The 22,639-nt window shown below is 55.5% G+C and overlaps 2 protein-coding genes across 5 annotated transcripts; one reads left to right on the top strand and one right to left on the bottom strand.

Annotated features, from left to right (window-relative positions):
• Positions 1–1,085: 1,085 nt before the first annotated feature.
• RPL8 (ribosomal protein L8) lies at positions 1,086–3,571 on the bottom strand. Its single transcript, XM_059995423.1, has 6 exons — positions 3,501–3,571; positions 3,120–3,266; positions 2,898–3,039; positions 2,431–2,649; positions 1,512–1,627; positions 1,086–1,283 (listed from the first exon to the last, which is right to left on the bottom strand). Exons 2-6 carry the CDS (start codon positions 3,255–3,257, stop codon positions 1,125–1,127), a joined length of 774 nt encoding a protein of 257 aa, XP_059851406.1. The 5' UTR covers positions 3,258–3,266; positions 3,501–3,571; the 3' UTR covers positions 1,086–1,124.
• Positions 3,572–8,029: 4,458 nt separating this feature from the next.
• On the top strand, positions 8,030–20,816 carry ZNF7 (zinc finger protein 7). Of its 4 annotated transcripts, none has more exons than XM_059995329.1 (6): positions 8,030–8,123; positions 9,160–9,387; positions 9,489–9,536; positions 10,055–10,181; positions 14,525–14,638; positions 16,318–20,816. In XM_059995329.1, the coding sequence occupies exons 2-6, from the start codon at positions 9,298–9,300 to the stop codon at positions 18,099–18,101; spliced, it is 2,163 nt and encodes a 720-aa protein (XP_059851312.1). In that variant the 5' UTR covers positions 8,030–8,123; positions 9,160–9,297; the 3' UTR covers positions 18,102–20,816. The 4 variants fall into 4 exon arrangements, with proteins under 4 accessions (XP_059851312.1, XP_059851309.1, XP_059851313.1 ...); XM_059995326.1 differs by having other exon boundaries at positions 14,522–14,638; XM_059995327.1 differs by lacking the exon at positions 8,030–8,123 and adding an exon at positions 8,556–8,646 and having other exon boundaries at positions 14,522–14,638.
• The last annotated feature ends 1,823 nt before the right edge of the window (positions 20,817–22,639 follow it).

Here is a 22,639-nt window from a genome sequence, read left to right as displayed (position 1 = left end):
CTCCCTGTTGGCCAGTCCCCTGGACAAAGCCCCAGGCCACTTTACCCAGAAGGGAGCAATACTGCAAGCAGGTTATGGTTCAGGCAAACATGTCCAGTACCCTTTCCTTCAGAAGGAACCATTGCCCTCCTCTCATGACCGAGGTCCTAGCCCTACTGGGTCACTGTCTAGGCGTGGGTGGCATAGGACACGTGGGGCCCCAGGAAGGCAAGACTAGAACTGAGGTTCACACTAGAGACAGGTATGAACCATGAAAACAAGTAGCCACCTGGCAACCAGTGAGGCCCTACTACCCAGGAGGAACCCTGCCAGTCTCCCGGAACAGCCAAGGGGACCAGTTCTCATGCGTGAGACTCAGGAAGGTGGCTGCCAGAGACTCCAGCCAGTGCCCTTGTGCCCACTCTGTAAAGGTGCATTCCACCTCAGCCTGCCATCCACCCTTGCTGTCCCAATCGGCCTACCACTCACTCCAGTGGTCAGTTAGGCACACTGGCTTGCAGCTCCTGCTTTCACATCAGCTCACAAGGGGTACCACTAGGGGCAGGAGGCTCTGGCTGGCCTCTGGGAAGCAAGTGTCCTGGTCCTGAGGCACTGATGGGCCTCCACTCCCATTCTGGTGCCCAGTCTGCCCTGGCTCTATCAGCTTTGACCAGTCTATCATTTAGTCTGGGACAAGGTGCTAGTGGGCTATTGCCAAAAAGGAAGCCCATCTGTTGAGAAACTAGTCTGGTCCTTCCATTGCAAGGCAGCACCCCTGCTCTCCAGCCTGTGGCTCCAGGGACACCACTCTCTCACCCAACAGCACCCAAACCCTCATCCAGATTCTCCAAGTGCTCAAGACAAGTTAGTGAACAGAGGTCTGGGGGCTACACTCCTTGTGAGTGGGCTTCTCTGCTCCACGTGCAGGTGGTGGAGGATTCCAGGAGTCAAGATGTGAAGCAACCCAGCAGCCCCACCTTCTCTGTCCAAAGCTTCCACTGTTCACTAGTGCAACTACTTCATCTTCCTCCTTCCTCCCTATGTGGAACACCAGGGCACTCCTCCCAGCAGGGACCCTTCCCTCTGAAACCATGGAAAAGCGCAGCTCAGCTGTGAAAAAGACAAACTTTATTGAGCCCCCAGCCCTAATTCTCTTTCTCCTGCACAGTCTTGGTTCCCCGGAGACGCCCAGTCCGGCGGGCAGCAATGAGACCCACTTTCCGGCCAGCAGGGGCATCTCTGCGGATGGTAGAGGGTTTGCCGATGTGCTGGTGGTTGCCACCTCCGAAGGGATGCTCCACAGGCTGCGGGAAGAGGGAAGTGGTGTTGGGTGTGGCCCCGACCTGCCTTAGGAGGGCTTGGGGAAGGGTATAATCAACCAGCCTGTGCTTACAAACCATCACCGAGAGCCTCACAGTACAGATCCCCCACCACAGAGAAGAGGGAACACTACAGGAAGGAGCCTGTCCACCCCATCTCACAGCCCCAGTACACTGAATACCCCCACCACTGTCCATTTCTGGGCCACTTACATTCATGGCCACACCCCGCACACGTGGCCAACAATTCCTCTTTGCCTTATACTTGTGGTAGGCACGGCCGGCCTTCAGAATGGGCTTGTCAATGCGGCCACCTCCAGCCACCACACCTGTTGGAGACCAGGGACCTCAGGGAGATGTATCACACCCTGCCCAGCACTGGGGGACCTTCCCATCAGGCAGAGCATCCCCTGCTCGGTCCGTGCCAGTGTCCCACCCCCGTGTGTCATACAGCATCACACGTTCCCAGGAACCTCAGAAATGCCTCGAAACCATCACCAAGCACCAAGTCCCCTTGCAGCCTATCAGCCGACAAGTTTCTTCGGGCGCTGCAGGGTCGTTAAGCCAGGGCTTTATTCACATCGTCTGGAATGCCTGCCTTGATCCACGGTTCTCCAGGAAGTCGTCCCCTTTGCAGGGTCTGACACTGCACTCCTGCAAGCACCTCCCCACCCCAAACAGGACAGCTGACCCAGCCTGCCACTTCTCTGCCATTGTTTTGTTTATCCTGTGAGCACATCCTCAAGAGCCTCCCCCATGCAAGACTGGCTTTGCCACATGGATTCAAAGATGTTGACAAAAACCAAAGTAAACAAACTTGGGTTCATGTGCTTTTTTCCTGGGTGCCTTTAAGGAAATCACACATATCTTGGTAGGATGTTAACGGGCAGGGATCACGTAAGTCCAGGTTATCCCCAAGCGCAGACGAGTCTGCCTTAAGAGTCTCAGCGGGTTCGGTCTCACTCAATACCCAACCAGCAGTTAAGTAGGAACTGCTGTGCCCGCTTTAGAGCTGTGCTCAAGCTTACACAGCCCACACTTCAGTGAAGCAGACAGCTGGGTTCCAGGTCCCTATCTAGCTGCTGGCTGTCCACAGGAGACCCACAGCATTCAACCGACACCTTCCACTCACCGACCACAGCCCTGTTGGCGGAAGAGATGACCTTCTTAGAGCCCGAGGGCAGCTTCACTCTGGTCTTCTTTGTCTCAGGGTTGTGGGAGATGACAGTCGCATAGTTCCCAGAGGCCCTGGCCAGCTTGCCCCGGTCACCAGGTTTCTCCTCCAGACAACACACGATGGTGCCCTCGGGCATGGTGCCCACCGGGAGCACATTGCCGATGTTGAGCTGGGCTGCAAGGGGAAGCAGCAGCAGCCGGCAGTCAACAGCGTAAGGTGGTGTCCTAACCACTGCTTGCCAAAAACAAAGCCAGCGCAGCACTCCACAGCCAGCCTCCTCCTACAGTTCTCCAGGCACCCACCGAGTATGCGTGGCCAAGCAGGTCTGCTGCCTCAGTGTTCCTCCCCCGACCCAAGGCGTAAACCTCAAGGAACCGCAGGTTCCTCCCCACCGCCACCTTCCATCTAGGCGCGACACTCACCCTTCTTGCCGCAGTACACGAACTGGCCAGTGTGGATGCCCTCGGCGGCGATGAACAACTCCGTCCGCTTCTTAAAACGGTACGGATCCCGGAAGACCACCTTGGCAAGGGGCGCGCCGCGGCCCGGGTCGTGGATGATGTCCTGCGGGTCGAGGCGGCTTGAGTGGCGTGGGTCCCGCCGGGCGCCCCACACCCCCACCCGCCCCAGCCCGCGCCCCGAACCTTCACGATGCCCTTGATGTAGCCGTGTCGCTCGGCGAAGTCCACGGCGCGCAGACGCGCGGCGCCCTTTCGGTGCTTCACATGCGCGCGGAACACGGAGCCGGCGCCCTTCCTCTGCCCACGGATCACGCGACCCATCGCGGCGGTCTGGGGGTGGCTCATGGTCAGCGGCCGGGCGGCCCAGGCACCCCCACCACCCCGACTTCAGGGCTCCCGCTCCCCCGGCTCCTCCCTCCAGGTCTCGGCACCCTTCGCGCCCCCCTCCCCGGCCGTGCGACCTGGCGCCTTCTGCAGAGCCGGCTGGGGTCCCTCACGGGCCCTAGGGCGCCGCATGGCGCCTGATGGCACCGGATGGCACCAGGAGGCACCAACACGTCCTACCTGCTGCCGGGCACTGCCGAAAGAGGAGACGAGGCCCTTGAGAGCCGCCTTACCTTCCGGGGTGGGGCCGAGAGCCCTTAACCTTCCGGCCAGGAGCGGCGGCCGCCACCGCAAGGCACGCCGGGACTTGTAGTCCTCTCGCGGGCGCCAGGGGCCCCTCCCTCGCGCCGGGGCCTCAGCTCAGGCGAACTGAGGTGGTTGGTGCCGCAGTGCGCAGAGGCTCCGGTGGTCTGGCGGGGATGCTGCTCTCCCGCCGCGGGGCCGTCGAGTGGGCGGGCAAGCCTACCAGAAAGGGAGCCTCCAGTAGGGCACATCTTTCGGGCAGGGGGCTTCTGGAGAAGTGGGAGGGGTCCTTCCAGAGAGGATCCCTGGAATTAGCCGAAGAGGCGGTGGATCCCCTGAGTGAGACCTGTCAGTAGGCGCGGACAGGGAGAGCTTAGTGACCAGGGCAGTGGGTGTGCAGGTGACGCCTGAGGAGGGAGAGGCAGCGAGGTAGGGAGAGAGTGAGGGCAGGGGTCTCAGGGAGCAGAGGGGCTTGCACTCAGGGCTCTGGGGTGGTGTGTTTGCACCAGTGCGGGCAGGTGGGTTTTGCAGGGGTGGAGGCCAGAGAGACATCAGGAGAAGGTGACAGGAGAGGGAAGGAAGGGTCCATGTGGCCACATGCTGAAGCCACAGGGGAGCACGAGGCGCCCGGAGAGACAGCCGACTCGGCAGAGATAGCTCATCCGGAGGCTGCACAGCGCACAGCAGGGCCAGGAGCTGAGGGGCACCGGGGCCGCCCTGGGGCAGGGTGACGGACTCTGGGGTCAGCTCGGGATAGGCCTGGAAGACCAGAAGGGCAGAGGAAGAGTGGGATGGAGGTGGGGACAGTGCTTGGACTTGTGGGCTGTGGGGTCCCTAGGATGGAGTATGGGGGGGCGGCCCTGAGAGAGGCAAGATGGAAACACCACAAACCCTGCCTTCAAGGGACTCCGGTCCAAGTGGGAAAAAAGTTGAGTACAGGGCAGGAGTCAGACAGGAGCAGGTGGTGCCAAGGCCTCTCTGTGCTGGGCACAGGCCTGTCACCCGCAGCCCCTGCTGCCCACCTCCTCAGGCCCCCTCCGGCACCTCGTTCATTTTGCTCTCAGGACCCCAAGCCCCTGACCTCCTCAGGTAACATTTCCCTGGGGGACTCAGGGAGCTTCTGCTTCTGTTCAGGGCTTGGGGTCTCCCGGTTCCTCCTGCCAGCTTTTGAGTCAAGCGAGGCTAAATCCAAAAGGCGATCCTGGAGGCAGCAAAGGACCTTAGAGTGAGGCTTTGGCACAAACCAACCAATCCAGAGCCCACACTCCCAGCTGTCTCCTTTATGAGACTCACACCCCACACCAATGTTTCCCTGCCCTACATCACCCCAGCGCCAGGTATGGGACAACTAGAGACCAACCATAACCTGATAACCTGCAGCCTGCTGAAATTATTCAAACACATGATTCTCAGCTTACTCAGCGTGCCTGCTCTGCCCTGCCCATTCTTTCCTGCGGAAACCCCAGTGAAGGCTCTGGGCCACACCTTCCCTCCCCTCTTTTGCCTCCTCACCAACCTAGTGCTTCCCTGTGTGGCCCCATGTGGTGTGCCCTGCCTCCCATTCCAGAGACCCGTGAGTATAAATGTCTTCCTTCACTTCCGAGTCTGCATGTCTTACCATCCCCGATTAAAAGAAACCCGAGGAAAAAAAAAAAAAAAAAAGAAACCCGAGGTACATTTTAGCACACCATGAGGTTCCTGAGCGCTCAGGGATGGTGATGGCCTTCGGGGGCTCCGTCTGTTCCGGTTCATTGAAAGTGTTATTGCTCTGGGCCATCTACTAGACTACAGAAAATCTAGTAGATGGCCCAGACTGGCCTTGGAAACACAGCTCTTTGAAAATAATTTTTCTTTTGGCCGCACAGCTTGCGGGATCATAATTCCCTGACCAGGGATTGAGCCTGCACCCATGGCCGTGAAAACGTGGAATCCTAAGCACTGGACTGCCAGGGAATTCCCAAAAATAATTTTTAAACTGGGCTTTTCCCCTGGGAACACTTACAGCTTGGAATCCCAATCGCAGGCCGGAAATAGCTGGAAAGTAATCTGGGTTGGCCCAGAGAAAGGGCACTGTGACCATTTGGGGAACCATGCAGGCCCCTGACATTTTAAAAAAATATTTATTATTTTTTAAATAATCTTTTAAAATTAATTAATTTATTTATTTATTGGCTGCATTGGGTCTTCGTTGCTGCGCACAGGCTTTCTCTAGTTGCGGCGAGTGGAGGCTACTCTTCGTTGCAGTGCGTGGGCTTCTCATTGCGGTGGCTTCTCTTGTTGCGGAGCACAGGCTTTAGACGTGCGGGCTTCAGCAGCTGTGGCACACCGACTCAGTAGTTGTGGCTCGTGGGCTCTAGAGCGCAGGCTCAGCGGTTGTGGCGCACGGGCTTAGTTGCTCGGCGGCATGTGGGATCTTCCCGGACCAGGGCTCGAACCCGTGTCCCCTGCATTGGCAGGTGGCGTTTTAACCACTGCGCCACCAGGGAAGTCCCTAAATATTTTTATTTATTTATTTAGGCTGCTCCGGGTCTTAGCTGCTCGTGAACTCTTTTTTTAGTTGCGGCATGCGGGATCTAGTTCCCTGACCAGGGATCGAACCCCGGCCCCCTGCATCGGGAGCACGGAGTCTTAGCCACTGGACAACCAGGGAAGTTCCCCAGGCCCCTTACTGTTAATAGTCTGTTTGCTCAGGATGATGGGACTCAGCCACGGAGGCCCTGGAATGGCCTGCAGTGGATAGAAGCAGTCTCCTTCACCCCACTCCCGGGCAGCACCCTCAGTGCCCTGGTACCTGCACCTCCCACACTGCCCAGATGTCTGCTGGGTGGACACTCTGGGCCAGGCTTTTGTGGTGGCTGAGATGGCTCTGTCCTCAGGGTCCACAGACCCAAGCATCAGCCCTGGCTCCCCCTCTTGCTCCCTGGGTCATTCTTACCTTGAGGGGGCCAGGCTAGGGCCCAGGTTTGCCAGCCCCTCCTCTAGATGGAGCAGTGTGAAGACCCTCCAGCAGGAAGTCTCCCAGTAAGTAGATCAGGACCACCAGTGAGCTCAGGGTACCTGAGCGCTTGGCTGGCGATTAATGTTAGGAAGCAGGCATATTCCCAGCCCTTTCCCATTCTCCATTCCTTCGTTTATTCACACTTTGCACAGATGCTCTCTGAGCGTGAGCAGGGAGGATGTGGGGACGGGAGAGTTGAGTTGGAGCTGGGAGGTGTGGGGTGGGAGCGCCGGGACCATGCCGCACAGGGGCCCAGGGAGAGGAGCTAGTTCCTCCGAGCATACTTGCTTTTCTCTTCCACCTCCCCTAGGAGTCGGTCCGGGAGCTGATTCTGACCATTTCCTTACTTTGGTTTGCACCAATTTCACAGTGGCTTTGCCTGGGACCCCGGGATTTGGATCGTCGACAAGTCGGGTGTCAGGGCCCTCCCCGCGAAAAGCTCTGCGCACCCTTCCCCCGCCCTTCCCTCTCCAGGGCTGTCCAGTGTGAAGAGCTCCAGGGACCGGGGCCGCACAAAGCTGAGGCCTCCGAAGACGCAGACAGCGTCCTCCCCAGGGCTGCAGGGACCTGGGGAGGCTCCTGCTGAGTTCCAAAGAAGTTGGGGTGCCCGCCCCTACACACAGGACAGCGTGGATCTGGGAGAACACCCAGAACAGGTGGCCCCGGGGGCCACACGAAGTTGGGGATGGGTGGGGGCGCAGCGAGGAGAAGCCTTGACCTGACCTCGGGGTCCCACCCCATCCGGTCCCACCCCATCCGGTCTCTCGGCAGGTCCTGGGCTGTCCTGCTGCCCCGAACCCCGCGATGCACCCAGGGACCCCAGCCCGGAGTCCCGGGTGACGACCCTCCCCTGGGCCTCTCCTTCTCCTGGTGGACCTCACCCTTTCTGGGGCCCTCCCAGCCTCATCTCTGAGCTGTCGGTGCCCCGCCGCACTGCGGTGACCTCCGCCTGGACCATCTGCCCCACCAGGTGCAGAACACCTGCTCTTTGCACACGGCTCTTCTGCGCCCCCAGCAGGTCGTTGCCCCGCACCACGTACCCCCTCCACCCCGGACACGGCCTGGGTGGGGGTGTCTCCGTAGTCCTGGGGCCTCGAACGTGCCCAGCGGGTGCGTTCTGCTATGGAAAAACCAGCACATAGAACCGGTGCGGGGACCAGCGCCCTCGGACTGGTGACCGGAGGTGCGCGGGATCGTCCCCAGGCGAACTTCAGGCTCTCCGCCCGCTTCGCCCGGGTCCGCTCCCCGACCCCAGGCCAAGAGACACCGGGCCCAGACCCACGCCTTTCCTGGGCCCCGGCTCCGCCCTCCCCGTACTGTGACCCCGCCCTTTACCGGACTCCGCCCCGCCCTCTCCGGGCTCCATCCTTTCCCCAGTGATCTGGCCCCGCCCGTTCGCCGGCTCCGAGGCGGGGGCGGGGGCCGGCTGGGAACCACCGAGTTGGCCGAGCCTCCGAAACGCCCAGAACGGCCGGAAGGCTGCGGGGCAGAGCGGCCGCGGGCGGCCGAGGCCCATTTCCGGCGTCGTCCCGCGGGTGGGTCCTCGAGCGGCCCCGGGGAGGGTGAGTCGATGCAACACGCGCGGGTTAGTGTCGGGGCGCCGCACGTGCTCTTCGCCCTCGGGCGGAGAGGCCGCCTACCAGCCCCAGCGCCCTCCCGCCTCCGACTCTGCAGGCCCCGCCCTCCCCGGCCTCTCCGCGGGGAAGCGCGGGTGGCGCGGGCGGCTGTCTAGAGCCCGTGGGCGCCTGGCGGGGTGGTGGTCGAGCCTTGGCCGTCTTGCCCGGCAGAGGTGGGAGGCGGGAGGGGGAGTCCCGCAGATCCGGCCTCGCGGCAGCCTCGTAACCTTCCCGCCGGTTCTAGGCCTGCTCCAGGGGCATCCTTGCTTATCCTACCTGCATAATCATCTCCCTCTAGGACCCTCTTTTTCCCTCCCTCACTGTCCGTCGAAGGCCTAGACTTAGTGAGGGTGGCAAAAAGGGCTGTACCTTGGGGGAGTAAGATATGTATTTTCTCTGAATTCTGGTTGCCGCTAAGGGCCTGCGATTCTCTACAGGGGACCCAGGATACAGCACTGGCCAGGCCCAGGTGGGGACCCACCTGACAGTGGTCACTGCTGCCTCAGCCTTGCTGCCCTCACGGCCTGGGGCTTCGGCCCTCAAGCCGATTTGAGAGCCAGAAGCTCCCCTAGGAAGCCCGCTTCTCATTCTGACCTCCCAGAGAGATGCCTGGAGAGGGGCCAAGTTTATATACTGGGGTTGGGGTGGGGTCCCGTGCCGACTCCTCTTGTCCGTGCAGTCCGTCCTTCCGGTTCCTGTCTATTCGAGCCCCCAGTCGCATCATGCTTCCTCTTGCGGCCCCACAGGCTCATTCAGCCCCGGTTTTTCCTGCCTCATGCCTTTTGCACACGTTGTTCCTGCTGCCTGCGGTGCCCTCCCCGCCTCCATTACCTTAGCCAAGTTAGCACCTAGGGGAAGTGACCCATCAGACTAAGTCAGAATTTCCTCGTTTAAGTGCTTTCAGAGTTTCTTGTGCTTCGGTGCTATTATCACAGCTGTAATTTTGCATTTGTTTTTGTGGTCACTTAACTCTCTTCTCCAGTAGACTGCTCCGTGAACGCAAAGTCTGTGTGTACTGTTCACTACTGTATCCCCATTGCTTGGTTGAGCACCTGGCATCCGTGGCAACCACCCATTACATGTTTGTGGAGTGATTCATACATACTACACACTCTGAAAGATGAATGGAGCTTCGGGGGGCAGGTACTCAGGTGCCATGGCGACTTTGGCCCCGCCCCAAGTCCCTGCCAGAGAACACCTGGGGTTGGAGGTAAAGGATGGGGGAACGTAGTACCACGCCCCTCGGTTAGCCTGGAAGTCAGGGGTTGGGGCCTCCAGGATACTGATCTCTGACCTTTTCGTTACTTCCAGCAGGTCTCTGGGCCGGGACACGCGGATCCCCACCCACGCAGGCGCATGGTAGGAGTCTGACTTCCCCCGTTCCCTCCCTCGTTCTGGGAGGGCCCCTTCCTCCTCCTTTGGGCACCCTCCCTGCCCACTGGGCCTGGACCTAGACCCTCCCTTGGCTCCACACTGTGACCCTTGCCGGTCTCCGGCATGCCCATTGCCAAGGTAGTGAGCAAACACCTGCCCAGACCGGGCCCTGCGTGAGGCTCTCTGGGGAAGGTTGTATATCACTGTAGTCTGGGTCCCTCCCCCTTCTCCATACTGTCCCTCCCCTTGATTTTCTTTTCTTTTATTATTATTACTGTTTTGGCCACACTGCGTGGCTTGCAGGATCTTAGTTCCCTGACCAGGGATCTAACCTATGCCCCCTGCAGTGGAAGTGCGGAGTCCTAACCATAGGACCTCCAGGGAATTCTCTCCTCCCCTTGATTTTAGAGCCAAAGGGGCCTGGTGACTGTCTCACCCAACCTTGTGGTCCATGTGCCTGAGACACCCAGGGGTCCCTGGGGGACTGGTGTGTGTCCTTTCAGGAGGCTGTGACGTTTGGTGATGTGGCTGTGCACTTCTCACGGGAGGAATGGCAGTGTCTGGACCCTGGCCAGAGGGCCCTCTACAAGGAGGTGATGCTCGAGAACCACAGCAGTGTGGCCGGACTAGGTGAGGCTTCATCTGGACACCCTTAGCCCCTGCGTCATCTGTCAGCACCCACCTAGCCAGGCCTCTGTTATATTTATTTATTTATTTATTGTTTTATTTTATTTATTTTTGGTTGTATTCAGTCTTCGTTGCTGTGTGCGGGCTTCTCATTGTGGTGGCTTCTCTTGTTGCGGAGCATGGGCTCTAGGCATGTGGGCTTCAGTAGTTGTGGCACGCGGGCTCAGTAGTTGTGGGTCACGGGCTCCAGAGCGCAAGCTCAGTAGCTGTGGCGCAGGGGCTTAGTTGCTCCACGGCATGTGGGATCTTCCTGGACCAGGGCTTGAACCCGTGTCCCCTGCACTGGCAGGTGGATTCTTAACCACTGCGCCACCAGGGAAGCCCCGAGAATCCTTTTTATCTTTGTCCACACACTGAGCTGTTTCCCCAGCACTAAACAATCCATCCTTTCCCGTTGATTTGTAGAGCTGCCTTTTTCATATGTGTGATGGTGTGTTTCCGAGCTCTGGTCTGTTAGGGGGCAGCTCTCTGCTTTTTGTTAGGTTGTTCTGTTATTAGTATTACTTTTGATTGCTTTGACTTGTGGCATGTTAATACCTGGTGGGGCAGCTCTCGCTCTTTATTCTTTTTAAAATTTCACGTACTTACGGCTAACAGAGTAGTTCTTTCGTGTAAGTTTAGAATAAGTTTGAGTTCCTTGAAAATTGCACTGGAATTTTTATAGGGGAGTGGTTTGAATTTGTAGATAGTGTGAGGAGAACTGGCACCTTTCTGTTAACTGTTCCCACCCAAGACCGTGCATTGTGTCTCCATTTACCTACTTACCTCTGCAGACGTTATTAGAGTGTGGGCATTTCCTCCACAGTGGTCTGGTGTTTGATCTTCAGTTTAGGTTGTTTTGTGAATGTATCATTGTTATGTTATATTTCTAGCTGATTATTGCTGCTATAGAGAAATGCTCTTGATTTTGGAGGATAGACCTTGTATTTGGCCACTTCATTTGGACTCCCTGCTAGTTCTGGTATCATGTTCTAAGGAGGGGCCTGCAAGTGAAAGCTTGGTGTTTTCCCTCCTGGCCCCCATGTGTCCTGATCTTTAGCAATGGCCAGAGCGCCCGTGCTGTTAGGAGTGCTGTGGGCATGCTTGTTTTGTTCTGATTTTAAAGGGAATGCATGTAACTAAGGACAGAAGTTGGCTGAAGAGTTTTGGTGTTTTGTTTTTTGTTTTTGGCTGCGTTGCCGTGCGCGGGCTTTCTCTAGTTGCGGCGAGCGGGGGTACTCTTTGTTGCAGTGTGCGGGCTTCTCATTGTAGTGGCTTCTATTGTTGCGGAGCACAGGCTCCAGGCGCGCGGGCTTCGGTAGTTGTGACTCACAGGCTCTAGAGTGCACACTCAGTAGTTGTGGTGCACCGGCTTAGTTGCCCCGCGGCATGTAGGATCTTCCCGGAGCAGGGATAGAACCCGTGTTCACTGCATTGGCAGGTGGATATTTCAAATTCTTTTCCTCCATTAATTGAGATGTCCATATTTTTTTTTTTTCTTAGCCTGTTAGTCTAATAAGTTACATTGGCATATTTCCGTATATTCCTGGAATAAACTCTACTTAAGTCATGATATTTACATATGCATTCTGATAACCTCTTGGACTCAGGTAGTCAGTATTGTATTTTGGATTTTTGCATCCCTGTTCCTAAGCCAAATGGACTTGTATGGTTTTTTGTTTGTTTGTTTTTTTTTTTTGGTGAATTGTCATTATATAGTTTGACATTTTTTGCATATAAGTTTCATAAAATGAGCTGGGAAGCTTTTGCTGTCTTTCTTAATTTCTGGAAGAATTTATATAGATGGAATTAATTGAACCTTCGAGTTTTTGGTTGAACTCACCTGTAAAACCACCTGGGCCTTGGGCCCTTGGGGAAGGAAGGTCTTTGACTGGAATTTACGTTTTATTAATGCCTCATGGTCTATCAAGCTTACGGATTTTCCCCTGTGCCAATTTTGTCATTTCTAGTTTTTGTACAGATAGATCTACTCCTTCAGATTTTCAATTTTTTTAGCGTGTATTTGTTCATAATACTCTTTATTTTTAATCTCTATTATGTTTGTGTTTGTTTCCCTTGTTTGTTTTATTTTTTGGCAGCATCTTTTCACTGTGTTGACTGTTATTTTTTTAAAAAAATATTTATTTATGTTGGCTGCACTGGGTCTTTGTTGCAGCACACAGGATCTTTTCGTTGTGACATGTGGACTCTTAGTTGCAGCATGCGGACTTCGTAGGTGTGGTATGCATGTAGGATCTAGTTCCCCCACCAAGGATGGAACCCAGGCCCCCTGCATTGGGAGCACAGAGTCTTACCCACTGGACCACTAGGGAAGTCCCTGTGATTGGTTTTGCCACAAGACTATGCTTTTTATCTTTTTGAAGAACCAGCTTTTGGGTTTTTTTGGGGGGAAGGGGTGCTCTTTCATTGAATCTTGCCCACTTTTGTTATTTTCTCCCTTTTTATTTATTTGTGTTTGCTGTGTTGTTTTGTTTACAACTCCTTGAATTTAATATTTACTTTTTCTGTGTTTATCATTCTTGTTTCTTTTTTTAAAAATAAATTTATTATTTAATTTTAATTTTATTTCTGGCTGCATTGGGTCTTTGTTGCGCGCAGGATTTCTCTGGCTGCGGTGAACGGGGCTACTCTTCGTTGCGGTGCATGGGCTTCTCACTGTGGTGGCTTCTCTTTGTCACGGAGCACGGCTCTAAGCGTACAGGCTTCAGTAGTTGTGGCACAAGGGCTCAGTAGTTGTGGCTTGCAGGCTCTAGAGCGCAGGCTCAGTAGTTGTGGCGCACGGGCTTAGTTGCTCCATGGCATGGAGCCGGACCAGGGCTCGAACCCGTGTCCCCTGCACTGGCAGGTGGATTCTTAACCACTGTGCCACCAGGGAAGCCCCCAATCATTCTTGTTTCTGGTCAACATATTTTAAAATGTGAAATTTTATTTGTAAGTACTGCTTCAGCTGCGCCCTACAAATTTTGACTTATAGTAAATACAATTTACTTACAGTAAATACTACTTAGTAATTCATCATTTCGTTTTCAGGTAGCTAATAGTTTTGAGCTACTTGTTGTGGTGGCTGTCATGTCCAGTTGCATTTAGATCAGGTGCAGTCTGTGGTATTGTTCTGTGGCCTGTGCCTGATCCCCTTCCTGACTGGCCCAGGGATGTTTCTCTGTGAGCATTGCACATGTGCTTGGTAAGAACACCTGTTTCATGTTGACTGTGGGTCAACTCAGGGTCCTGCCATCACCTGAGACTTCGACCTAGGCTCTCTCTGCCTGCCCTTCTCCATCCACACGGCTGGAAACCTGAGGTGTGCTCCAGCCAGAGGGCTTGGCCAGCCCTTGGATGGGCTGGGAGCACATCACACGGCTGGCCCACAGCATGGGGGCTGGCGGCCCCAGAAGGCAGGTGCCAGGTGGGTGCCTGCAGCTCTCCACCCCTCTGCCGAGGCCCCCCAGGGCTTTATATGAGGACTCGAGGCTGGAGCTTCTGGGTGACCATTGGACTTCACACCTGATTTTTTTTTTTATTTATTTTATTTTATTTTTTGGTGGCACCACGCGACATGTGGGATCTTAGTTCCCAGACCAAGAAGTCAAACCCGTGCCCCCTGCGTTGGAAGCACGGAGTCTTTTTTTTTTTTTTTTTTTTTTTTTTTGCGGTATGCGGGCCTCTCACTGTTGTGGCCTCTCCCGTTGCGGAGCACAGGCTCTGGACGCGCAGGCTCAGCGGCCATGACTCACGGGCCCAGCTGCTCCACAGCATGCGGGATCTTCCTGGACCGGGGCATGAACCGGTGTCCCCTGCATCGGCAGGTGGACTCTCAACCACTGCGCCACCAGGGGAGCCCAGCACAGAGTCTTAACCACTGGACTGCCACGGAAGTCCTCACACCTTCGGATTTAAAATCCATTTTGTTTGTTGATTTGTTGTTGTTGTTTGTCTTGTCTTTTAACCACGTCAATCTCTTGGGGTGTCCTTGCTCTCGGAACTGAGGGACTGAGGGAAGTGCTGGCAGTGCCTGGCTTCTCTCCCCCTGGGCTAGAGCTGGCCTGTACTAGGCAGATTCGTGTGACAGGGCTCCCTGAGGATCCTGGCCCTGTGTGGATGGAGACAGGGACAGGCTGGGAGTCCAGGAGTTCCTCTGTGTCCAGCCTCAGGAGGCGACAGACCTGGACAGAGAGGGCCCCTGTGCCCCAGTAGCCCCCAGCCCTTCACTCCTGGGAACAAGGGAGGGCTGAGCTGCACTCCCAGCCACACCAATGCCATCTCCTCCTCTGCCGCCTCCACAGCAGGATTCCTGGTCTTCAAGCCTGAGCTGATCTCCCGGCTGGAACAGGGGCAGGAGCCATGGGTCCTCGACCTGCAAGGAGCGGAGGGGAGAGAGGCAGCCAGGACCTCCCAGGCAGGTGAGGTTTCCGGGCACAGGGTGAGAGGGCTGCGGGCGGGAGGCTGGAGGCAGACCCCAGGTGCCACCCACGTGGGCTTGCTGGGCTGCCTGGGAATGCCATGGGGTGGGTCCGGAAGTGTAGACGGGTGGTGGGGCAGCCTCAGGAGAGACTGAACTACAGAAAAGCGAGGGCACAAAACACCCACGCATTATGGCAAAAACGGTTTGTTTTTGAACCACTATTTGCTCAGTTTGTAATTTTTTTTTGCCGGAGGGGGGTGCTGCGTTGGGTCTTTGTTGCTGCACGCGGGCTTTCTCTAGTTGTGGCGAGCAGGGGCTACTCTTCATCGTGGTGCATGGGCTTCTCATTGCAGTGGCTTCTCTTGTTGCGGAGCACGGGCTCTAGGCACGTGGGCTCAGTAGTTGTGGCACTTGGGCTCAGTAGTTGTGGCTCGCAGGCTCTAGAGCTCAGGCTCTGTAGTTGTGGCACACAGGCTTAGTCACTCCGTGGCATGTGGGATCTTCCCAGACCAGGGCTTGAACCCATGTCCCCTGCATTGGCAGAACCACTGCACCACCGGGGAAGCCCCTGTAATTTTACTAATAGTCTTACTGAGCTCAGGTACACACATGTGGCTCTAAGGGGAGCACTAAGTGTGGCTCTGAGCAGCTGTCCCCTCCCTCCGCCATGCTCCCTCTGGAACTTCTTGGGGCCCTGGGTGACCCCAACCTCTCAGATAAGGCTCTAGGGCTGTGTTAGTGTCCTGGGGTTGCTGTAACAAAGCACCACGAACTGGAGGCTTAAAACAGCAGAGATTTACTGTTTCTCAGTTCTGGAGGCCAGATGTCCAAAATCAAGGTATGGGCAGGGTCATGTCCTCTATGAAACCTGTAGGGGAGGATCCTTCCTGCCTAGTCTAGCTTCTGGGCCCCAGGTATTCCTTGGCTGGTGGCCACATCACTCCAAACCTCCATATGGAGGGCAGGCAGCGTAGGTGGACCCTCCAGAAACCCATGGGAAGGAGGAGTCAGTATGGCCAGCGGGTGTGGCTGCCTGGAAGCTGAGGGGCAGACTAGCAAGGGATGCGGCCAGGTGTGCGTCAGAGGGCGTGGCTTGGCGGCAGCTGGATGCCACAGGGTTCAGGCCTGGGGTCCTTCTCAGAACCCCACCCAGTGGACAGCTGGAGGCCCAGTTCTCTTGGGCTCACCACCTGTGTGCCCCTCAGCAGCTCTTGCACCTCATTTTTCTTGGTATCTAACATCCCTCTATTCACAGTTTTCAGTCTCTCTTTCCTCCTCACTCTACGTTCTCTGCAACCAGGAGCCTCTGACCTCTCAGCCTAGCCCTGCCTCTCACTAAACCTCCCACCCTATCGAGCTCACTTTGCTTCTTTGTAGATTTTTCCTCATGCTAGTTCCACGTGGGAGGACCTTTCCCCCATGTAGGAGGGAAGCTCTTTGCACTCTGCCAAGTACACTGTAACTGAATGAGTGCATAAAATGAAGTATGAATGAAACCAGATTTTGAGAACTGTCAAAGGCATTGACTTCTTGTAGCGTCTTTCCATGTGCTCAACGCAGACTGTCTGGGAGGGGGCTCAGTCCCAGGGGTGGTGTGCACCCCTGCCCCATCCTCCAGTCTTTGTCCTTCCTCTGAGCACAGGGGATAAGCAGCAGTTTACTTCCTGTTCATTTCAGATTCTACAATCGGGACCGAGAGTGAGCAGGCCTGTGAAGACATTGACCGTCTAAAATCAGAATCCCATGTGGTCATGGTCAAAACCCCGTCCCAGGACTTTCCCCAGAGTCCTGGCTTTGGAGATGCCTCTGATCCCGAGGTCTGTTCAGAGAGTCAGCCAACCTCCCTCTTCCAGAAAAACTGCTTGAATGTAGGGACTGTGGCTCCCAGGGAGACCTTCGCTGAGGAAGAGGCCCAGGGGTGTGGCGAGCGGGGGAGTGGTGGCCGCCTGGGTTGTCGACGTGATCAAAGTCAGGGGTCCTTGCGAAGATGTGACATCTGTGGTAGGAGTTTCCAATCTACTTCAGATGTCTCTCTGCATCAGGAAATTAATACACAGAAGAGACCTAACAGCTGCCAGGAGTGCCAAAAAAAATTACCTGATTGCTTACAGGGGAGACATCTGAGTACCTTGCATGGCGAGAAGCCGTATGAGTGTGAGGAGTGTGGGAAGGTCTTCAGGTTGTGCTCACAGCTTACTCAGCATCAGAGGATCCATACTGGAGAGAAGCCGTTTAAATGCACCGAGTGTGGGAAGGCCTTTCGTCTGAGCTCGAAACTCATTCAGCATCAAAGGATTCACACTGGGGAGAAGCCCTACAGGTGTGAGGAATGTGGAAAAGCCTTTGGTCAGAGCTCTAGCCTCATCCACCATCAGAGGGTCCACACGGGAGAGAGGCCCTATGGCTGCCGGGAGTGCGGGAAGGCCTTCAGCCAGCAGTCTCAGCTGGCCAGGCACCAGAGGACCCATACGGGAGAGAGGCCCTACCCATGCCAGGAGTGTGGGAAGGCCTTCAGCCAGAGCTCAACCCTAGCTCAGCACCAGCGGATGCACGCTGGGGAGAAACTTCAGCTCCCAAGAGCCCCGGATAGCCCCAGCCTGGTTGCACATCAGAGGTTGCATGCTACCGAGAAACCGTTTAAGTGTGACGAGTGTGGGAAGGCTTTCCGGTGGGTCTCCCGCCTTAGTCAGCATCAGCTGACGCATACTGGAGAGAAACCTTATAAATGCAACAAGTGTTCAAAAGCCTTTGGTTGCAGCTCACGGCTTATTCGCCACCAGAGAACTCACACTGGAGAAAAACCATTTAAGTGTGAAGAATGTGGGAAAGGCTTTGTCCAGGGCTCACACCTAATTCAGCATCAGAGAATTCACACTGGAGAGAAGCCCTATGAGTGCAGTGACTGTGGGAAGGCCTTCAGCCAGAGCTCAAGCCTCATTTACCATCAGAGGATCCATAAAGGGGAGAAGCCCTACGAGTGCCTCGAATGTGGAAAAGCCTTCAGTATGAGCACACAGCTCACAATACACCAGCGGGTGCACACGGGGGAGAGGCCCTATAAGTGCAGTGAATGTGGGAAAGCCTTCAGTCAGAACTCCACCCTTTTCCAGCACCAGATCATTCACGCTGGGGTGAAGCCCTATGGATGCAGCGAGTGTGGGAAAGCCTTCAGCCGGAGCTCGTACCTCATCGAGCACCAGAGGATCCACACTCGAGCCCAGTGGTACCACGAGTATGGGAATACTCTGGAAGCTTCTAACCACGTGAGCCGTAAGAAAGTTAATACTGTAAAGAAACTTCATAAATGTAATGAATGTGAAAAAATATTCAGATGGCGCTCGCATCTAATTATACACCAGAGAATTCACACTGGAGAGAAACCTTATAAATGTAATGAATGTGGCAAAGCTTTTAACAGGAGCTCAAGGCTTACTCAGCATCAGAAAATTCACATGGGATAGACCACTCACCTTTGCGAATGTGTATAAATGTGAATAAACCTACAGCCTTAACTTATTATGGGATCATTTATACTGACGGTTTAGAATGTTGTGAAAGATTCAGAATTGCTCTCTTAGGAGAGAGAACATCCAGATTCACATGAGGTATATGTTTATTTGCTGGCACGTTTGACCTTCAGTAAAGCCCGTGTCCCTCACATCAAGGTGCACATGTGTAGCATTTGAGTTCACAGAGGGAAGACCCCAGGTCCTGCGGACGAGGAAGAGGCATGAGAAAAGCCCCGTGAGCCCCGCCAGACGAGTGGGTTGAAAGAAGTTACCCAGGACGTCTTCCTTAAGCACCAGGTACTCAGACTGGCTTCAGCAGCAAGATATGCTCACTCGTGTCCGCGGGGCCCCAGGCAGCGTGGCCGGTCCCCCTCACCTGACTCCCCCGGCAGGGCCTCTGGGGAGGAGCTGGCTCCAGCAGCAGTGTCCGGGCCCGGGGACAGTGTCACTGGCCCACCCTACGTCCAGAGCCCAGCTGCTTTGGTTACAAGGATCAGATGCGCAGCCCTCACTGGGATTCCCAGCCCGGCCCTCAGCATTGCAGGAGACTCACCTCAGTCCCGAGAACACCACCAGAGGCTGGGATGTGTGTTGTTGGCTGCTGCTGGCCAGACGTCCTCAAAACTCCAGCCACGGGGACTGCCCAAACTGGGGGGTCTGCGAGCAGACACACGAGCCCGTGCCTTCTCACAGGCCTGAGGACGGTGGAGATGCCTGCTCACCAGGATCAGTGTGTCGGCGTGGTCTTGTGGGCCCCACAGGTCCCAGGGCAGAGGGCCCCACGGGTGCTGAGCAACGGGTGCGCGTGAGCGAGCCTGCTCCGCCCACATCACCTTCTCCCTGGGTTTTCTCTGCCAGCCCAGCCTGGAGAAACAGCCAGGGTAGAGTGGTCAGGGCCCTTGGTTTCTTGGCACGGGTGGAAAGAATGTGCTGGGGAGATCACCGCTCCGCCCACCCCTCTGGTGAACCTGACTGACAGGCTGGGGCTGCAGAGCAGCTCACAGAGCATCTCATCAAGGCCTGTGAGCCACAGGATGAGGCTGACATGTAGCATCAAGTCCAGCCCTGCTTGGGGCCCTGGACTCGGCAGTGGTGACTCGGGACCAGGTGTGTCATTTGCACAGGCTGCCACCCAGGACCACCCCCCGAGACCTGCCAATCTTTGGTGCCATTGCCAATAATCACAGGCCAAGGGCGGCCTGCCACAGAGAAGCCACTTCTCCCATGTACGGACAGGTGAACCTGAGGGACATAGGTCACTTCAGGATTTATTGCAACACGACTTGGGTCACCATCACACTGGTTGGGTGAAGCCCAGATCGCCTTGTGCGACATGGCCCAGAATCAGCCCATGGGTTTGTATCAGGGGAAACTGCTGCTCCGTGTGTACTGGAGGGCCTGGTGGGGCTGGGGACAGTGGAGTTCAGGGTGGCCGAGTTCACGTGAGTTTTCGTTCTCAGCACGTGGACAGGGACTCAGCCCCACGGCAGCTCAGCCTGATCTGCCAGTTCACCTGACAAAAGGTATGACATGTTCTCAGGTTGTAGTGTTGTCTCTGGGGATGAGGATCATCCCCCAACCTGCACCTTCGGGGGTGTTCCCGCCCTGGGCGGAGGACACCGTGCAGTCATTGTGCCCCTGCAGCAGCTGTAACCCCATCTCCCCGGCCGTCCCCTGCTCCACCCAGAGCTTGTGTCTGAAGGGTCAGTGTGAGAGCGCAGGGACTTCTACAGACTGTGCAGAGATCATGTTCCCGCCTCGGCTGGTGTGCTCAACCAGGTGGTCACCGCCATCAGAGCCGGGCAGGGTGGGCACATGTGAGTGGGCTGCATCTTAGGCTTTGTGAGCCACCCAAGGATGGGACAAGAGTCAGGGTCCCGGTGCTCGTGCCACACGCGCCCTCCACTGGCGCCTGGTGCCACCATGTGCTGGAAGGGCCTCCCGAGGCCCCGTGCTCTCGCCTTCTGGCTCTGTGAAGGCTGTTTGTCGCTGGGTGTGCCGTCCCCACAAGGGATTTGTCTCCTGGCCACTTTCCGGTAATGATGGACAAAGGGGTGGAAGGCCTCTGGACTCCAGGTTCTGCACTGGGTAGGATGCTTCTGTTTTCCCCTAACAGCACTTGCAGGCTGGCCAAAAAGGGCCAGAGGGACCAGCCTTAAATCTGTTTCAGCACCTGGATTCTTTCTGGATCAGCACAGTCCTAAGTCGGGCTGGCTGACTGTGTGGCCCGTGGGCCAAATGCGGACCTGTGCCCACATCTGTGAGGCCTGCTGATCAGCCTGAAGGCACTGGGACCTACACGGCCCCCAGAACCTGAGCCAGAGTCAGTCCTGTAAATGCCCTCTTGTCCAGGAACTCAATCACAGACAGCCAAGGAGTAAGGCAGCTGCTTGAGCTGTAGCCCATCTGGCGCTCCGCCTTCTGGCTCCGCCTCTTGGCTCCGCCTCCGAGGGCCCTGTGGGCTCCTGAGCGCTTCAGCTTTTGGTGCTGCTCCCAACCCACGGTTGCTCGGATCAGCGTCAGGGTTTTAATGTGCCTGCTTTTACCTTTTATCAGGCCACGAGCTAAGGGTGGGTTAACGTTTTTACGTGGTTGGGGGGGAAAGACTATTTTGTGACATTTGAAAATTATATTGAAATCAGATTTCAGTGTGACCAAATAAAGGTTCTTGGAACACAGCTGGCCCATTTGTTTGCCGGTTGCCTCTGACCGAGTGGCAGTCCTGCCTCGTTTACTTGGGTAAAAACTTCATGCCTCCAGCCTTTGAGGGATTATTTTTCCTCTCTCTTCTTAGTGTGCTTTGTTCACTTAAATGTCCCAATACAACCAAGAATTCAATAGAAATACATCTCAAGCTCTGCATTCCAGTCTAGAATATCGACTGCAGAAGTACAGGGTGAGGAGTCATTTCTTAGCTGAGTCCATGTGAAAAAGATGTGTAGTATTCGTGTGTCACCTGGCGAGACATTGTGAGTTCAAACTACTGCACAGGTTTGAGATCCCAGAGCACAGGAAAAGCATCTGCGCACATCAGACGCTTTGCAGGGAGGGAGAGGAGAGGGCTGCCTGCCGGGTAGTGCGAGTTCTGGACTATTCTGCTCTACTTTCAAGCTATAGCTCCCAATTTGGGGCTTCAGTAAACGCAACACTAAACTCATTTTAAGAATTTCCGGGAATTTCCGGGCGGTCCACTGGTCAGGACCCATCTTTCACTGTGTGCGGGGCCAGGTTCAATCCTTGGGGAACTAGATCCCTCAAGACGCCCAACATGGCCCAAAAACAGAATTTCCAGAACTATTCCAGAGTAGATTTTAAAATACTTTGGGTTTCTCTTTTGGAGACAAATTAAACCCCTAATTTTGACCTGAAATTGCTTTTTGTCTCAATTATCAGATTAAGCTTTGATTTATGACATTTTGAGCATTCTGGAAGCTTCACAAATAACATGGGGTGTGTGTGCAGAGCCCAGGTGGGTTTTCACATCCCTGTGTCCCCTTGTGTGTGTGGCTTGCACTCAGAGCCTGGGAAATGTTTGTTGAATGAATGAATGATGCATTTGGGGCACATCCAGGCTTTGAGGCGAGGCTTCAGAGGCCCACAGAAGAGAGAAAATTCTCCAGCAAAAAGAGTTTCCACAGAGATCTAAATAAGGCCAACACAGTTGTAATTTTCCAGGTGCAAACATCTGTACAAGGTCTTGTTCTTGCCTGGGGACAAAGGTGGGTTGGGCTGGCCCCCGCCCTCAAGTCCAGGTCTGGGGTAGAGACTGACCGCAGGTGAAGGTGGATGGTCCCTCTGCAGCCTGAGGGAGCCCTGCAGGCGCACAGGGAAGTGTAGCACTTAGAGCCACCGCCCACCCCCCAATTGGTTTTGTACGGCCCTGGAGCTGAGAATGGGTTTTAAATGGTTGAAACAAATTTTGTGATGTGAACTTAAAATCTCAGTGTCCACAGGACATTTTTATTGGAACATGATTATGCCCATTGGTTTAGATGTCTCTGGCTGTTTCTGAGCTACGATGGCAGAACTGAGAATCATTATGACCTGAAAAGCTAAAATACTCTCTGGCCCTTTAGAGAAAAGTTAGCCACTCTCGACGCAGGTGAGAAGGGCCACCACTGCTGGCCCGCAAGCCTGTGACCCGCAGTTGGAGGGACCTTCTCAAGCTGGATCACGTCTGCCTCCCCGTACCCACGGTGAGGCCAGAATCTGTGAGCGGCCTGGAGGCTGGTGGCTCTCATCCCCTGGCTCTGTCCAGCCCCAGGAGCCAACAGTCCTGGGAACAGCCTGCTGCCCATCTTCTCCGTCTCATGAAAGCCACTTACCACCTGTATGCCTTGTGTCACTGTTTGCCCATGTGTCCCTCCTTGAGACAGAAACACGAAGGCTCACAGATGAACAACCCAGAGTTTGCAGTATCAGAGCTGTCAAGAGCTCCTCCGAGGGCCGAGGCAGGGCTCTGCGACCCTCTCCTGGCTGAGCAGCTGGAG

The sequence above is a fragment of the Delphinus delphis genome, chromosome 17, assembly GCF_949987515.2.
Source record: "Delphinus delphis chromosome 17, mDelDel1.2, whole genome shotgun sequence".
In the NCBI taxonomy this organism is placed as follows: domain Eukaryota; kingdom Metazoa; phylum Chordata; class Mammalia; order Artiodactyla; family Delphinidae; genus Delphinus; species Delphinus delphis.
The sequence above is the reverse complement of the archived record's forward strand: the minus strand, read 5'-3'. Positions and strand labels throughout refer to the sequence as shown.

What these genes read in the sequence shown, in the direction of transcription:
- ZNF7 (XM_059995326.1), top strand. Translation starts at nt 9,298, where the DNA reads ATGAATGGAGCTTCGGGGGGCAGGTACTCAGGTGCCATGGCGACTTTG. An exon ending in GAGAACACCTGGGGTTGGAG is followed by an intron (nt 9,388 to 9,488) that starts GTAAAGGATGGG and finishes CGTTACTTCCAG; the next exon opens with CAGGTCTCTGGGCCGGGACA. An exon ending in CAGCAGTGTGGCCGGACTAG is followed by an intron (nt 10,182 to 14,521) that starts GTGAGGCTTCAT and finishes CCGCCTCCACAG; the next exon opens with CAGGATTCCTGGTCTTCAAG.
- RPL8 (XM_059995423.1), bottom strand. Translation starts at nt 3,257, where the DNA reads ATGGGTCGCGTGATCCGTGGGCAGAGGAAGGGCGCCGGCTCCGTGTTC. An exon ending in CGTGTACTGCGGCAAGAAGG is followed by an intron (nt 2,650 to 2,897) that starts GTGAGTGTCGCG and finishes TTCCCCTTGCAG; the next exon opens with CCCAGCTCAACATCGGCAAT. An exon ending in TGCGGGGTGTGGCCATGAAT is followed by an intron (nt 1,284 to 1,511) that starts GTAAGTGGCCCA and finishes CTCTTCCCGCAG; the next exon opens with CCTGTGGAGCATCCCTTCGG.